The sequence below is a fragment of the Phaethon aethereus genome, assembly GCF_964289735.1.
Source record: "Phaethon aethereus genome assembly, chromosome: 1".
In the NCBI taxonomy this organism is placed as follows: Eukaryota; Metazoa; Chordata; class Aves; order Phaethontiformes; family Phaethontidae; genus Phaethon; species Phaethon aethereus.
In genome coordinates, this window is record NC_138575.1 from 211450591 (window position 1) to 211467345 (window position 16755).

General features: G+C 41.6%; 1 protein-coding gene across 1 annotated transcript in view; it reads left to right on the plus strand.

Annotated features, from left to right (window-relative positions):
* Positions 1 to 581: 581 nt before the first annotated feature.
* The window catches only part of SLC36A4 (solute carrier family 36 member 4), a gene marked incomplete at its 5' end in the record, with an annotated part of 129114 nt that continues 112940 nt past the window's right edge, over positions 582 to 16755 (plus strand). Inside the window, 5 exons of the mRNA XM_082009496.1 lie at positions 582 to 609; positions 12508 to 12631; positions 13401 to 13491; positions 14562 to 14650; positions 15916 to 16011. Coding sequence (XP_081865622.1) covers positions 582 to 609; positions 12508 to 12631; positions 13401 to 13491; positions 14562 to 14650; positions 15916 to 16011 — 428 coding nt within the window. The remainder of the gene's footprint in view (positions 610 to 12507; positions 12632 to 13400; positions 13492 to 14561; positions 14651 to 15915; positions 16012 to 16755) is intronic.

Genomic DNA, 16755 nt, shown 5'->3' on the forward strand with positions numbered 1-16755 from the left:
TTCCTGACTGTATGAACTGTTGCACATGGCAAGGGACCAGCTGCGCGCTTTGCCTTGGGCCCTGCCGCTCCTGCCTCGGGCCGGTCAGGAGGGGAGGCTGGAGCTCCTGCACCCCACTGCAGGGCAGCCATGCACGGCCACTGCAGGACGGCCGGGCCGAGGTGCCCAGAGGGCAGAGGGCAGTTCTGTGGAGAGCGAGGCCCGCGGGCGTGACTGGGGGGAGCCTCCTGCAATGGAGACCCACTGCCAAACGAAGACCAGCCCATGCATATCAAGAGGCTCAGGTATTTTAAAGGGCAGATGCTTAACAAGGCACCCGGCAGCAGGGCTGCTGGTGTGCCAGGGCACAGAGGAAAGTGCAGAACATATATCAGCCGGCGTCCACGAGCTCGGCATGGCTGCTCACTGCACCCTCCGCCTGGAGGACCAACACCCGGCCCCATTCGGGTCTTGTCTTTCCGGCTGGTATCTATGGTTGGCAACCGCGGGGCGCGACCCGTCGAGCGGGACGCATGCGCAGCGCATCGCCGCGCCGGCCGGCTCCACATTGGCGGAAGGGCGAGCGGAGAACCGGTGGGGAGATGGACGGCGCTGGCAGGGAGGAGATGGGTGAGGCGTGCCGTGCGTCCCGGCGGAGGCGGAAGCCGAGGGGTAGCGGGATGGCGGCTCGCCGCGGGGCTGAAGAGCGGGGGGGCGGGACCATGAAGAGCGGTCGGCTAACTTCCACCCCCCTCGCCTCGAGCCGGAATGGTTTGGCCCAGGGGGGATGCGCTTGCAGCGCTCAGCGCATCGAGGCGGGCGGGATGAACCATCCCACCTGGGGGAGGGGTGGGTCATTGTCCCGCCGCTCCTCCGCGTCAGGCTGCGGCCCAGGGAGGGGGGGCGGCGAGGGTTGAGCACTGCGGAGCCGGCCCGGCCGCACCTGGGGCCGGGTGGGGCTGAGGGAAGCGGGGCGCGGCGCTGGGACCGCGGGGCCTCCTCCCCTCCGCCGCCTCCTGAAGGAGGGAGGCCCGGCCGGGGGCTTTCCGCGGCGGGCCCGGCGGACTGAGGGCAGGCGGCGGCCCCGCTTCGGGAAACCCGCCGCTCGGGGCGGCGAGGGCAGTCCCCTGCAGGCGTCAGCCTCACCTGGCTGGCTCTTGGCTCCATTGCGAAGTCACGGTCTTGCATAGAAGTTCATAGAAATACTTACTCTTTGCATCATGAGGTGATGCTTGTATCTGCGATGAAAGGTTGTGGGGATTTTGGTGTTTGGTTTTTTTAGCTGTGTTTATTGCAGATTAGTCTTCAGATCTTTGAATCTGAGTGTGTGAGGGCACATACGTGTTCATCTCTTAATTTGTCCCTAGATGGGCAAGAGATAACTCCTAGCAGGTTTAGTTATAAAGTATAGCTGATTTTGGGCTGGACTGGGCAGACTGAAAAAGTGGTGGCAGACATCTCAAAGCTATGTTCCACTGTGATCTGAAGAATTTGTCCTGTCCGGTGGTAATGATGGGAAGCAGGAGACGTGCTTAAGATTTTAGTGTCGTAGAGGCTGACCCTTCTTGCACCAACAGATTGCCACCTCCAGAGCAAAGGTGGCAGAAAGAAATTTTAGCTTTTTTTTTCTAAGTTTCATAGATTTGGCAGAGTTTGTCTGTCAGAACCCTTAGAACCAGATTTTTTTACAGAATTAACAGTTTAAAAAGAATAAACAAAAATAATGACAATAATATAAAACATAGAGCTATGTATTTGTATTTAATTATATGAATATATTTATAGAATTTAAAATATATAAATAAAAAGAATAAACTTTAAAAATAAATACCTGTTAAGGTTTCAGAAGTGTGTTACATGATTTGGTCCTGTTTGGCCTGCACTGTACTTAACAGTTTGATGCCTTCTGGAGAAGTGCTGTGAAGGTTATTTTTAGGATGAAGTTTGGGGAATGGAGAAACAGGTATTTCTTTCTGTGGTTGAGGGAATAAATACGTCGAGCTGCTTATTGAGCCAGTTTCAGATTCTGAAAATAGTTAGTGACAATGTTTTCTTTGTAACTGTTTGTTTTTCTTGAGGGCCCTGGTTCAGAATGCTGAATTGAAATGCTTTGCTATTCAGAGACTCGATAACTAATCTTGTCCCTTAAGAGCAGCCACAGGCTTGGTTAGGTGACAGAGGCTCTGGGCATGCCCTCTGGATCATGCATATGGCATTCTATAGCCTGTGAGAAAATATCAGCATAAAACCAGATCTCAGGCTAGTGTAAAGATTAGGTGGTTCTGATTTTCTCTTTTATACAGCAGTCAAAACAGCTGCTTATTAAATTGAATCTGTATCCCTATTACAGAGGTGCTGGGTCACCCTCTATTTAATAAACACATTTCACAGGACTCTGAATCTTGTGCTGTGTTTCTGGCCATGTTCTTGTGTAGAAGCTGTGATGGAGCAGTGAAGTATCTACAAGACCCCTTTTGCCTACTGCTTTTTGCCAAGCATTTAATACACGTGAAGTGGTGCTTCTGTGTGTTCCTTCTCCCGTAAATGAGTAAAAACAGCTGACAACAATAAGCTATATCCTGTCCTCCAAATCTCTTTATGCTTGTATGTCAAATCCAGTTCTTTCTATTTGATGACACTGACTTCAAAGCCCTCAAGGAAAAAAAACAGATCATATTGCTAAATTGGATTTGGAAAAGGAGTTTTAGATAGGAGTTTGTCTGGGAGGTGACCTTCTCTGAAGGAACAATGGGAGGTTGTATTTGTCTTTATGTTTAGTGTCTCCTTTGCCTTTAACTTGCTGTGCAGCCCTGGCAAACTGCTTAATCTTTTGCCTCTGTTTCATCCATAAAATGAAAATGATGGAGATTAGTTTTATCCCTCGTGGTGCTAAGAGGTTTAGTTAATTTTAGAAATGTTAATTGCTTGAGTGGTATAGAAAAATTAACTAAAGTTCTCAGTGAAAATTCATTTCTTTGCAGACCTTTTGAACCAAAGGATTACTTGAATGTGCTTTAAAAGCTTTAAATTAGGTATATTCAGTAACACTTCACAGGTTTCTTTGGCAGTATGTCCATAGAAGTTGGCAAGATGCTGCCAAATTGTAAGAGATAGAAGAATATACTGGAAGATACAAAACTGGTAATACTGGTCATAACAATTTAAACACTGCAGGTTTAATCTCACTATGTAACTAGCGGTTGACTACTGATTGAAATTCTTCAGAGGTCTTTGAGGATAGTGTTGACATTTATGGATGATTATAATGTGATGTGTAGCTGTAATGAATGAGCGATTTATCTCTCCAGTGGATTAAGGAATCAGTTTAACATTGCAGTGGTAATTCTGAGAGAAGTTGAAATGCACTTTGTGTTGCCGTGTTTGATAGTAGCAGTACTTGCAGAGCTTTTTGACATCCTACTTACATGGGTGTTCACGGAAGAAAGCAGAAACAATGACAAATATTTAAATAACTGTCAAAGAAAATACGAAGACAGCATTTGATCTTAAAAGATTTTTGCGGTGGCATGAGGAGAAGAGAAATTCATATTAGCTGAAGCAAAGGCAGGGATTAAAATTGGCTGGTCCTTTGGCTAAATAAAACCAAAAGGCTGTGTAGAAATGAATTTCTTCATTCTTAGTTGTGCTGAGTAAAGACGATGCAAATTTTTCAGTGAGTCCTGTGACTGAACACTGGATTGGATCGTTAATAGCGTACAGTGTTTGGACACAGTCTGGACAGCTTGGTAGAGCATGGACCTAAGGTAGGCTGAGGTGTGCTCTGCACCGTGTGCTTTGTGAGACGGCAGGCAGCCGACTTCACCTCTGATTCAGGCTTGGAATGCATATGCTGTTCTTGCAGCTAGATTTTGAGATTGATTTCTTCCTAGAAAGGTCCAATATGTGCAGTTCAAACACAAAGTCAGTGTGTGTATTCCATGGTGATTGTCTGTCAGTGACTGGACTTTCCAGAATAGTTCATTTCAGGCTGGGTCCAAGTATGTGAAGCACTTGCTCTTCTACTTTGTAAGTACATATCTGCTTTATGGGGCAGAGAAAGCTTAAGCTTTCTTGGCTCTTGCCTTGCTCTACACCACAAGTTTGGATCCATTAAATGTGGACGTTACACAAATCTGGATTTCAGTATGGGTATGGACTGTGCAGTAGGGACACAGCCACAGTATTCCAACAGTAGAGCTCTATTCTCAAATGAAAACCCATGCTCAAAAAGTTGCGTGATCCAAACCTTGTATTATGTCCCAGTACCATTACTGTTAACGGATTCACGTGTTCTAGGCCAAAGCTATACACCAGTCATGGGATAAAGGAAGAGTGATGGGGAAAAGAGGCAATTCAACAGCATTTATATGGCTACAATAAGTGACCAAATAGCATTGCTGGAGTATTTTATATAATGCAGTATTTCATATAATGCAGTATTTCAGGAGAAGCTGTAGTAAGTATAGTTATCGCAATATGAGTTGGTGCTGATTGCTGTTACCTGTGTTTTAAAACTCTTCTAGTGGAATTTATTCTCAAATGAGCTATTATGTTAGAATAGGATCAGCAAACTGCCAGCCTGAGTGTACAGATAGGAAGCGGATGTTCTGAGGTTTAATTTAAAGTATTTTTGAGAAAATGGGTAAATAGTTGACCTAATCTACTCCAGTTCCCTCCATATCTGTTGGCCAGGACTCGTATGCTAAAGAATGGTTGAAGAGATTTCAAGGTGCTGTTATCATGGTTAGGTACTGGTTCCACAAACAAAAAAATATACATAAATGGATGTAGATTTAAACAGCTTATTGTTCTGTGGAGTTTTACAGGTACAGCATTCTACTGGGTGCTTGATCTAAAATCAGATTCTTTCTGATTTAATCCCTTCAGAAGAAGTCTTGGATTTCTACTGTATTTTCTGCTGAGCTGCAAATATATTTTAGAGGGAAGAGATTTAGTCTCTAGCAGTGCACACAATTTCTCAAGACTTGCTATGACCTATACATATAAAGGACGTAAAACTTTAATTTGTGTTGTATGGGGTAGTATATTTAACGATAATTTTTTCTTTATTGTTTTCTATATCAGGTTCAAATTTTTTGCTTTGAATCTGGTTTTTAGAAAAAAAAATTCATTGTTTGCAGGCATATGCTCAGACGAATAAATGTCTTCATAATTGGGTTAAAATAAATGCCTCTCATCTGGTAAAAAAGGCCAGTCATAGCAGGTAATTAATTAAGCCTCCTACAGTGCTCTAGTTGTGTGCAATTTTGCTGCTGTTGTGTCCAGCTACCATCTCAGAGAAAAGCTGATGGCAGTGGTCTTGGAGCTTTGGATGGCCTGGTTGTATTTTTGAGATGTATTAGATGGATTTTTTTTCTTTTTTCTTTTAAGGACTATGAATTTGATCACTGTTTTAGAAGTACAACAGTGTGGTAAACTAGTAGCAATGAAATCAGCTACATAATGCAAATACTGTGCAATGAAGGTTGGCAAAGATTGTATCTGTGAAAAGAAACATATACATACAGATGTTTGTTTTAAATGAATGCAACTTTAAAACGTTTTTTACTGGGACATTTGGGGAAAATTGCCTTCTTTCTGTGTGGTCAAATAGACACATTTTCAATGTTTTAGTAAGGTGAAACCTTCCCTTCTCTCTGGAATAGCCGGTTGCTACGTTCTTCACATAAGGAAGTTCCCTATAAAAACATTGTTTTGACACTTACTGGCTTGGCATATGAATATTGTCTGGCTGCTTTTGCTTAGCTGTGTTTGAAAGAAACAAGTTTAAAGAAATACCTAAGATTCTGCCATCCTATTAACTTTCACTGACATTCAAGTCTTCATTAATTTCTACCTGTAGACCAGTGATGGACAGGTTAGCATGACGTGTACTGAAACTAGAATGTAGGTAATACACAGCAGCAGGTGGAGGTAATATGTAGCAGAAAGTGATACGTGTGCAGAAAACTTTCAGTTCTTGCATGTAGTGACTACAGAATAGCTGCTCCTTTCAAATAGGAGGTTCCATGCTATTGGGACTCAAGTTTTATATGAACTGTGTCACCTTGTACATCAAGCCATCTTGTAAATGAGACTTTAATGTGGTTTTCAAAGTAAATATGTTTTATGACACACTTTTTCTGTCATTATCAGTGATTGCTCACGGCTTTTAGCTGGGAATTGAGTAAAATACTCAATTGTTCTATTGAATGTTGTTCTATTGCATAAGTGACACTAATAAAATAGCAGAATGATGTGGGAAAACAGGTACTAAAAATGCATACCTTATCCTTCCCCAGGGCTTGGAACTAAATATTCAAACCACCATGATAAATTTATTTAGACACCATTTTTTCCCTGAAATGATGTTCAGGCACTTTACCCAAGTGGCTTCAGTTGAAAAGTTGGGGCTATATTGAATTCACTGTTGCCTTCCTTTTGGGTTAAGACAATTGCGTAGTGTGGAAGATCTTGCAGTGAAGAAGAAGCAGAGCTATGCTTGAAGTGGTCTAAAGTTGGAATAAGAAAATATGCCAACAGGACATGCTTACAGGGTTTTTTTCTCAGTTGTGAGGCTGTGTGCTGTGCTGTAGTTCAGACAACTCCATTGTGATTTTTGGCAGTTTTATGGGCCTTCCTGAATCTTGTCAATGAATCTTGAGATGGCAGACTGTCTGGAGAAAGGTTCAAGTACAGAACAGCATATACCAAAAGGCATAAGGAAAAGTTACAAAGAAGATTTTATAGATGTTTGTACTCTATGCAAAAAAAAATAGTATCTGTGAGGCTGAGAAGAAATGTACTGTCACAGAGGCAAGTGCAGAAAGGTGAAAACAATCAAACCCAAAGCATGTGTTATTTTGATATGTAGATAATTTAGGGGATCCAGCAGAGAATGAAGAGATGAAAAAGAAGAAGATATTGTAGAAGTTGTGTGTGCTTGAAGATCATTTATATCAGAAATCATTTAAGTGAAAGCTCAAGAAACAGCATGAGGACAAAATATTCCATCGCAAAAATTCAAGGCCAGTAAGTGTTGGCGTCTGTGACTCATGCATAGCAATAGTTTTTGCTTATGGAGGGGAACTTTTACTCACTGTGTTCCAGCGGTATCTGATTGGAAATGCAAAATCTCTCATGCAAATTTTAAAACAGGACTATTATGATACTGCTGTTAGCTTAGGAAATGGTATAAAATTGCCACCATATGTGATCTTCCTCTGCTCAGCATTCATGAGACCCCACCTAGAGTACTGCATCCAGCTCTGGGTCCCCAGCACAAGAAGGGCATGGACCTGTTAGAGCGGGCCAGAGCAGGGCCCTGAAAATGGTCAGAGGGATGGAACACCTCTCCTATGAAGAAAGGTTGAGAGTTGGGGTTGTTCAGCGGGGAGAAGAGAAGGCTTTGGGGAAAGCTTATTGTGGCCTTTCAGTGCTTCAAGGGGGCTTATAAGAAAGATGGAGAGAGACTTTTTGTCAGGGCCTGTAGTGACAGGAGAAGGGCCCAAGATTTTAAACTGAGAGTAGATTGAGAATGGACATAAGGAGGAAATTTTTTAGGCTGAGCATGGTGAGACACTGGTACAGGTAGTTCAGAGAAGCTGTGGATGCCCCATCATTGGAAGTGTTCAAGGTCAGGTTGGACGGGACTCTGAGGAACCTGATATGGTGAAAGGTGTCCCTGCCTACGGCCAGGGGTGTGGAACAACATGATCTTTAAAGGTCGCAAACCTTTAAAGGTTTACATTGACTATAGGTATGGACTAAAAAACTTTGCATATAACATCTTTTGGTGGGGAAATTGGTTATCTTTCTTTTGAGTCAGTATAGTGGGTCACATGATTGGTTGCAGTCTCAAGGAGTAAATTGTATCATGAAAATACTTCTTAAAAACTGCATCATGCTCATGTAGACAACTCCTTAAAACTCAAGTTTATCATTATCAGTAGCAGGCAGAGTAGTAGTCTACTACCCAAGTATCCCGCTATTTCTCCAAGAGGCATCCCTGAAAAGCACAAGTGGTTACTGATATTTCAGATAGCAAAGTATTTTCTTCCCACAAGAACTAATATATTGGAAAGGGTGATGCATGAAGGGGCTTTAAAGGGAATTTAAATATAGAAGGACAGTATGTATGGCGTGAAGGATGGAGAGGCAGGAAAAGACTCATCAACTGTGTGAGAGGCTGGCTTTTTGGAGTGGATCACTGGTGTAAGTCTTCTAGTGTGAGCTTTCTTGCCTCTTTGAGAATGCTTATGTTTTCATTGCTGCCATGATCTTGCTCCTAAACAAAGATCAGATTGTAAGTCAAATGAGGAAAAGATGAAGAAAAGGGGTAATGGTCAAGCATTCAGTCTCATAGGTGAAGAGGCTGGCTTCTCTTTGAATGATGATTCAGTCTGGAAAGACAGCATCTCCTCCATTTCGTGGGTTATCTGTCATCCCGTTCTTCTTGGTCTTCCATGACAAATACAGTGAATTTAAATAAATCAGGACAGTATGTGTTGTCTGACTTGCATATATCTTCCTTCTATTCCTTTAATTCTTGCATCCAAAAATGCTTTGCTTTTTGCCATAATCAGTCAACTGCTGTGTGGGACAAATGAGCTTATGGTTCAAGATCAGAGGTAAGGCTCAAGAGCTTGTGAGTTTATGGCTCAAGATCAGGGGAGTGGAAAGGTGAGTGACTGCTGCAGACCACCAAGTCAGGAAGAAGAGGTGGATGAAGCCTCCTTTAAACAGCTGGAAGAAGCCTTCTGTTCACAGGTCCTGGTTCTTATGGGGGACTTCTAACCACCTAATACCTCCTAGGGACGCAATGTGTCAGGGCACAAGGAATTAAGGATTTTTCTGGACTGCTTGTAGGATGATTTCTTTCATGCAAGTGCTTAATGAGCCAACTAGGGAAAATGTGTTGCTGGTTCTGCTACTTACAAATATGGAAGAAGATTGATGGCAGCCTTGGCTGCAGTGACAGTGGATGATAAAATTAAAGATCCTGAAATTAAGGAAGGAGAGTTCCAGATTAAAGTTCACAACATGAGGGAGAACGTATGCATGTTCAGGTCATCTTGTTTAAGAGTGTAGTAAGAGTATAGTAAACATTTTTGTTCTATTTATTTTGTAATGACAGAGTAGAAAATAAGAACTGAATTTTGTATCTGTCTAGCGTGTACAGTGAATTTGGCCAGAGTGATTGTGCTGTTCTTTGGTGACAAAGTAGGTAACTTCTTTGATGGTGTTGAATGGAATACCAATAACTAGGAGAAATAGACTTGTACTTGAACTTCTTTGGAAGTCCTCTATTTAAAATTTCTTGCTGTTAAAGATTTTGATATGGAAATCTTGTTCTGTAGTGCTTTCATTGTTTGTTTTAATATGTGTCTAGTGTGAATTAAATCTACCAGTTCTTGCAAATACGTGTATTTCACTTTGGGCTTATTTGGTACAACGTTTCATATACTTTTGTGGAATGTACTGAAATAATCAGGACTGGTATTTACATAGATGACAGAATAAATCATAAAAAACAATCAAAAGCAATCCTGTTTAAGGACAGCCTACTCTGAAACAGTCCTTCAGTAAGCTAGAAAACTATTTCACAGGAAAAGTTAAAAATGACAGATGATTTAAGAAAAAAACTTTTAAAAAAATAACACAATAGGTGAAGTGAGGGTGATTAGATTGTAAGCCTCTTTAGGATGGAGACTGTTTTCTTTCTTCACGTTTCTGCAGAGGAGCAAGCTGCTTTAGCACTTCCAGATGTGACAGTAAGTTAAGTAATTATCAGAGCTGGGATAGTGATAACAATAACCCTTAGATGACTAAGATGAAAAGCTGGACATGAGTGGTCAGTGTGCACTTGCAGCCCAGAAGGCCAGCCACCTCCTGGGCTGCATCCAAAGCAGCGTGGCCAGCAGGTCGAGGGAGGGGATTCTGCCCCTCTGCTCTGCTCTGGGGAGACACCACCTGCAGTGCTGCATCCAGCTCTGGAGCCCTCAGCACAGGAAAGACATGGACCTGTTGGAGTGCGTCCAGACGAGGCCACAGAAATGATACGAGGGATGGAACAGCTCTGCTGTGAGGCCAGGCTGAGAGAGTTGGGGTTGTTCAGCCTGGAGAAGAGAAGGCTCTGGAGAGACCTTATTGCAGCCTGCCAGGACTTAAAGGGGTCTTATAAGAAAGATGGGGACAGACTGTTTAGCAGAGTCTGTAGCGATAGGATGAGGGGTAATGGTTTTAAACTAAAAGAGGGCAGATTTAGACTAGATCGAAGGAAGACATTTTTCCCACTGAGGGTGGTGAAACCCTGGCCCAGGTTGCCCAGAGAGGTGGTAGATGGCCCATCCCTGGGACCATTCCAGGTCAGGTTGGAGGAGGCTCTGAGCAACCTGATTTAGTTGAAGATGTCCCTGCTTGTCGTGTGGGGGTTGGATTCGATGACCTTTAAAGGTGCCTTTCAACCCAAAGTTTCTATAATTAGTTGGCTTTAGGCATGGGCAAATGAATAGTTGATGGAAAAAATAGCTCGACTTAGTGCACTGCGTTTGTGTGGCAAGGTTTTGGTAGCAGTGGAGCTACAGGGGTGGTTTCTGCAAGAAGTTGCTAGAAACTTCCCCCATGTCCGACAGAGCCAGTGCCAGCTGGCTCCAAGATGGACCCACCACTGGCCAAGGCTGAGCCCGTCAGCGATGGTGGTAGCACCCCTGGGATCATATAGTTAAGAAGGGGGGAAAAAAAATGGGCACCCAGTATTTGCAGCCGGAGAGGAGTGAGAACAGCCCTGCAGCCCCCAGCCCGGGGAAGGAGGGGCTCCAGGCACCGGAGCAGAGGTTCCCCGGCAGCCCCCGGGGAAGCCCCCGGGGAGGCCGGCTGTGCCCCTGCGGCCATGGAGCTCCACGGGGGAGCAGATCTGCACCCGCACCCGGGGAGGGCCCCACGCTGGGGCCAGGGGATGCCCGAAGGAGGCCGTGACCCCGTGGGCAGCCCGCGCTGGGGCCGGCTCCTGGCAGGGTCTGTGGCCCCGTGGGGAGAGAGAGGAGCCCCGGCTGGAGCAGGTTTGCTGGCAGGACCTGGGACCCGTGGGGGGGCCCAGGCTGGAGCAGCCTGTTCCTGAAGGACGGCACCCGTGGGGGGCCCAGGCTGGAGCAGCTCATGAAGAACTGCAGCCCGTGGGAAGGACTCACGCTGGAGAAGTCCCTGGAGGACTGTCTCCCGTGGGAGGGACCCCAGGCTGGAGCAGGGCAGAGGGTGAGGAGTCCTCCCCCTGAGGAGGAAGGAGCGGCAGAGACCAGGTGTGATGAACTGACCACAACCCCCATTCCCCGTCCCCCTGCGCCGCTCGGGGGGAGGAGGGAGAGAAATGGGGGGTGAAGTTGAGACCGGGAAGAAGGGAGGGGTGGGGGGAGGGGTTTTAAGAGTTGTGTTTATTTCTCATTACCCTGCTCTGATTTTGATTAGCAATAAATTAAACTCATTTCTCCAAGTTGAGTGAATGTTCACTCCAAGTATGTAATATTTTTGCCTACTGAATAGTGAAACGTGTTTTAAGATATCTAATGTCTTTTGTGGTGTTCTTCAATGTTTTCAGAGTTCCATAAATATTGTGGTAATTCAGTAAGGTGTGCTCTTGCACACTTAGAAATACATAGTAATTTTTTAAAAAATAGGAAATATTTAAACCACAGGTATTTACATTTTTTTGTGAAAATGATGTAGGTTGAGACTTATTCAGTGCATTTTATGACTGGATACTGTGGTAGGCAAGTAAGGTAAATAATCTTTTTGCTCTTGGCGGGATTTGTTTTGTTTAACTGTAGTAATTTAAAAATGGTTATAATTTAATCAACATTAAACTGGCATAAGCTGTTAGTTTTGCCTGAAAGACAATTTTGTTCACTACTGGCTGCTTGCTGTTGCTTGACACTGTTATTTAGCTGCATGATGGAATTGCATTTGTTGACCGCCGTGGCAGTTCTGGTTTAAAAAGTTCATGAAATTGCACCTTGCAAAGTGTGCAGCTTAATTCTGCATCTTGGTTCTCTTGCCAGTGACTGGAGACATCTTCTGCGGTACCTGTCTTACCTATCCATTTTAGGATGGGATGATGCTGGGGAGTTCCCTTCTTCACCACCGATAAGAGTAGACTAAATGCTTAGTTTTGCAGTAGCTAATGGTGGGTAAGACGAATCTCATCCTTTTGTAACAAGGGATGACTTTTCTGTTTTGCTTTATGGTGTATTAGCTTGCAGAATGATCTAAACCATCAACATTTTGATGATACAAAACTCTTTTTCTTAGTGAAAAACTGTAGTTTTTAGCCATGATAATAATGATAATGAGACAGTGTGCCACTTTAAAGAGAGAGAATTTCCTGTGCAAACTTGTGCTGTGCGTATCTATCTGCCTAAATCAGCTTTAGTTAGGAACATATGTAAACCTCATGGCATGGGAAGTTTGAATAATGTTTTACTTATAAACTATAAGTTTGTTTCTAATGCTAATGTAGTGTTAACTCTTGTACAGACATGGAAGTAATGAAGCCTTTAATTGATGACGAAAATTCAGATGGCATCTCAGATGAAGAGCATGAAAATAATTTCCTGCCAGTTGAGAAGCATTACCGGCTTGATAATGAAGAAGGCATTACGTATGTATTACTCTTACATTCAGCTTATTAAAATTTGTTGCCTCCAACTTGTTTCTCCTGACCAGTTTACTGAACTCTTAAGGAGTTTTTTTGCACCCACAGTACAGTTTTGTGGTTATACACCATGACTTTGCATAGTTTTGCCGAAAAGCAGCCCATTTTGAGTAGGTTCTCTGGGAGCTAACAATGTACTGGCTGTAGAATATTCCAAGGTGGCCATTTGTAAAGTGATTGTGTCACTCAAAATCCAGGCACTGTTTAAAGAAGGTTTTGATTGATTTTATTTTTTCGTAGAGAAATTTCAGAAGACTTTGGAAATAATGTTTGTTGAAGTTTAATTCAAAGAACTTGTAAAGTGTGGTGTTTTTTTTTTTCTTTTGATAAATCTTTGGCTGTCAGACTTGTGATTTGCAGCTGGTAATTGTTTTGAATGTTATTGATTCTAAAATAGCATTGATGAAACTTGGTAATTTTGACTCTGAGGCCAAAGAACAATAAAACTGCACAGAAAATAACCTTTCACAAGCTGGAGGAAGGAACTGAAGATTAGACTTGTATGTTCTATTTGAGGGAGCTCACATGTAAAGATGAATAAGAACATTATGTGAATGTGCTGGACATTCTTTAAAGAAGCTGAACCACCTTAAAGTAGTTGAAGCTCACAATTTATCCCTTTACTAATAAATGACAGAGGGTGTGGTTTTGTTTTTGCCCACCTTCCCCCAACTCAGTGTACCTCTAATGTGACTTTTTATATTTTTATCTTCAGATTTATACAAACACTTACACACCTCCTCAAGGGAAACATTGGAACTGGGCTTCTAGGTCTTCCACTTGCAATAAAAAATGCTGGCATTGTGGTAAGAATTAAATTATTTTTCATAGATTAGAAAAATTATATTGTGTTCTATTTTTCCTCTTTAGTCTGGTGAAGTTACTACTGAAGATTGAGATTTTTTTTGGAAGTTACTACTTCACCCTAAAGACTTTATAGCATGTGTTATATTTTTGCTTAGCCAAAGTGTTTTTCTGGTGAAAACAAAAACTTTGTCAAAAAAAAGAAAGATTTTGATTCACTCAGACTCCTATGATGTCTCATGGGAATTACTATTATGGGGTTCTCTTATCTTTGTCCAGACTTCTTTCTAGCCAGATTGTATGTCCTAGGATGCAGCGTCAGCTTGTTAAATCAAACTTGTTTCTGCGAAAACAGGGTATAGTACAGGCTAGTTTATACTGGGTGACAAATAATGTGTTTCCTAAGGCAAGGTAAATTTCATCAATTGAAATATTCTCCTTACTGGCTAAATAAGACTGTAATTCATTGTGTTCAGTTTAGGAATGAAAGTTACATGCGAAAAGCAAGTACCTTCTGTGAAAACTTTTGGTCAGACTTCTACTCAGAAACAAATTATTTAATTTGAAAATTATCTATGACTTTTTGATTGTAGAAGTTATTAGGATTGTGGTGATTTGTGTTTGTTTTTTTTTATACTGCACATAATCAAGTCTACTAATGTAAAGGAAAGAAACCTTTATTGTCATTAACATTGCCACTTTAAAGTGGTTCAAACTACCGTTTCAAATTTTGTAAAGTATGCGGTCTTCTGTCTTGACAAATTTTTTTGGCAAATATCTTAATGAAGCTGTTAGAGGAATGAAGTTGTTCATGCCCGTTTGATATTTATGGCTTGATGGCCCCTGAGTAGCCTTCTGTCGGATAGTGAATGAAAAGTAAGGAATGCCATAAAACATCGGCAGCAAATTCTCCTCTGAGAGGGGGAAAAAAATCCAGTTGCATGAAATTTTTAATTCTTTATTTATTTGATGCAATGTGAAATTTTTGCATGTAAAGATTTTCCCCTGCCATATTTTCATTAAAATTCTGTTTATCTCCCATGTCCTCCCCTTTTTTTTTCCCCCATACTAGATCGGACCAATCAGCCTTGTATTCATAGGAGTTATATCTGTTCATTGTATGCACATCTTGGTACGTTGCAGCCACTGTCTATGTCAGAGGTAAATGTGGAACTACTCATTCTGTTGCTGAGTTTTATTTTCTTCTTTCTTCTTTTCTATTTCTGATTTTTGGCCTACAGAATGTCCTGATGCTGTAGCAGTTTTCAGATCAGAATCTTGTACTTCAAAGAAAAAACACTCAAATTCTTACCTTATAAATGATTGCTGTGCTTTGTGCAACACTGCTTTAATACATTGAAAAAATATTTCTTCTCTGCTCATATACAAAATGAAGCTGGTTTAATTTGTATTGCCTGGTATCCTGTTCCCTGTCTTAGCTGACAAATAATCAGATCTTTCTCATTGCAGTTTTAATTGCTTAGCTTCAGTCCTTTAGTCCTTCTTTATCTTCATAGCTTTGAAAAGTGTTCACTTTATAAAAAGCCAGTTTATAAGTACTTTATAGGAATAAAAGGTAAACTAAGAATTGCTATTAATGTCTTTCATGATTATATGTGAACTCAGTCTCTTTGGATTGTGACAACTTCAAAATTGTAGTGCTGAAGGGATGTGTTAAAATGATGTGAGTGAGCAGATAGATATTCCTATATACGAGATACTCCTCCAAGTCAGATGTACAATACTGGAGGGGAAGCAGTTATTCAAATCTGACTGATAGAATATTTTGATTAATAGTGATATTTATTAAACATTTTTATCTTACTGTCAGGTGTTAAAGAGAAGCAGTGGGAGGGTCTCATATTTAGAAAGTGGACTGAAGCTTTTGAACTGAGTAGAAACACAAAACTGTTCATATCCCTGTAGCTGGAAAATCTTACCAGTTTAATGTGATACTGTACTGTGAAGGGATCCTGTCATTCCTGAATTGTTTTTTTCCTCTGCAGTTTTGAATGGCTTGAAGATGTACATAAAACTAAGATCACTGAAACAATTGTGCTTGACTATTCGTCCAGGAAAATCTGTTGAATCCTGTTGAAGTTCTTTGTGACTTTTAGATTGGAGATGGATTTCTTAAGCTGATATTATAAGAATCTAATTTTGGATTTGCTTGTCAGGAAACTTGTTCTGTAAGAAAATGATTTAGTACCCTTGAATTAGGGGGAAGCAGCATTGTGGCTCACATGCTTGTAGAGTGGCGAATAGCCCTTCCTGGGCGAGAGAAGCCCAAACCATACCTCTAAAATTCAGCAGCTGCAGGATGGTGCCACAGGTGATTACTTATAACCATAGGGAGGCCACCAGCATTTCACCCAGGCCCTCATAGTTTCTAGTAATTCCATTCTTTCTTTGCTCTTTGATTTCAGGATGAAAAAATCCTCACTGGGGTATAGCGATACGGTTAGTTACGCTATGGAAGTGGGGCCCCTGACTGCCCTTCAGAAACGAGCTTCTTGGGGGCGGTAAGTTTGCAGCACAATTTAATTTAATAAATTCGTTATTAAAAATTACCACTTGGAGATTTCCTTTTACTAAGATGTTACCTGCTTTAAGAATGTGTTCTGTGTGCTTGAAATATTATGCAGTATTTTTTTTTTTTTTTCCTGCAGCTAGTAGTGGTGATGTGAGAGGATTGGAGAGTGTGTCTCTGTTAGCCATTTCAATTTTCAGGTGTGCAAGAGCTGTGAAGTAAAGAAATCTGTTTAGTAATATAGGAACAGATGTGGTATAACCAGAAATGCATTCTGTTTTGTCTAATGTAGGGAAGTAATTTCAGTTTTCATTCTTCTTTACCGTAAACACATTTCTCTGCATCAGAGTTCACTCTTTAAGCATGTTGACACTGCAAATGTAAATTACTTCAGTATATTTATTGTGAAAGGAGGCAAAGCAGTTCTTTGATTCCTTTCTAAATATAACATACAAATAATGGAGAAATATTAACTATATTTTGTGATAATGAAATGCAGGTATTAATAGCTTGTTGTCTCTCAAATACTTTATCCCTCTTTTAAAAAAAAACATTATTTTTTCTTTGCCATTTGTTGCTGTCTAGCTGTTTATGGAGTTTATGGTGTGACTATACAGTAGTGAAACTCAAAAACTCAGATGTGTTGTTCAATGTTAAAGTGCTTTTTTTCCTCACTTGAGGATGAATTTGTTTTGGTCCTGTTATTTTCAAGGATGCAGCATCTTGCATCGTGTGT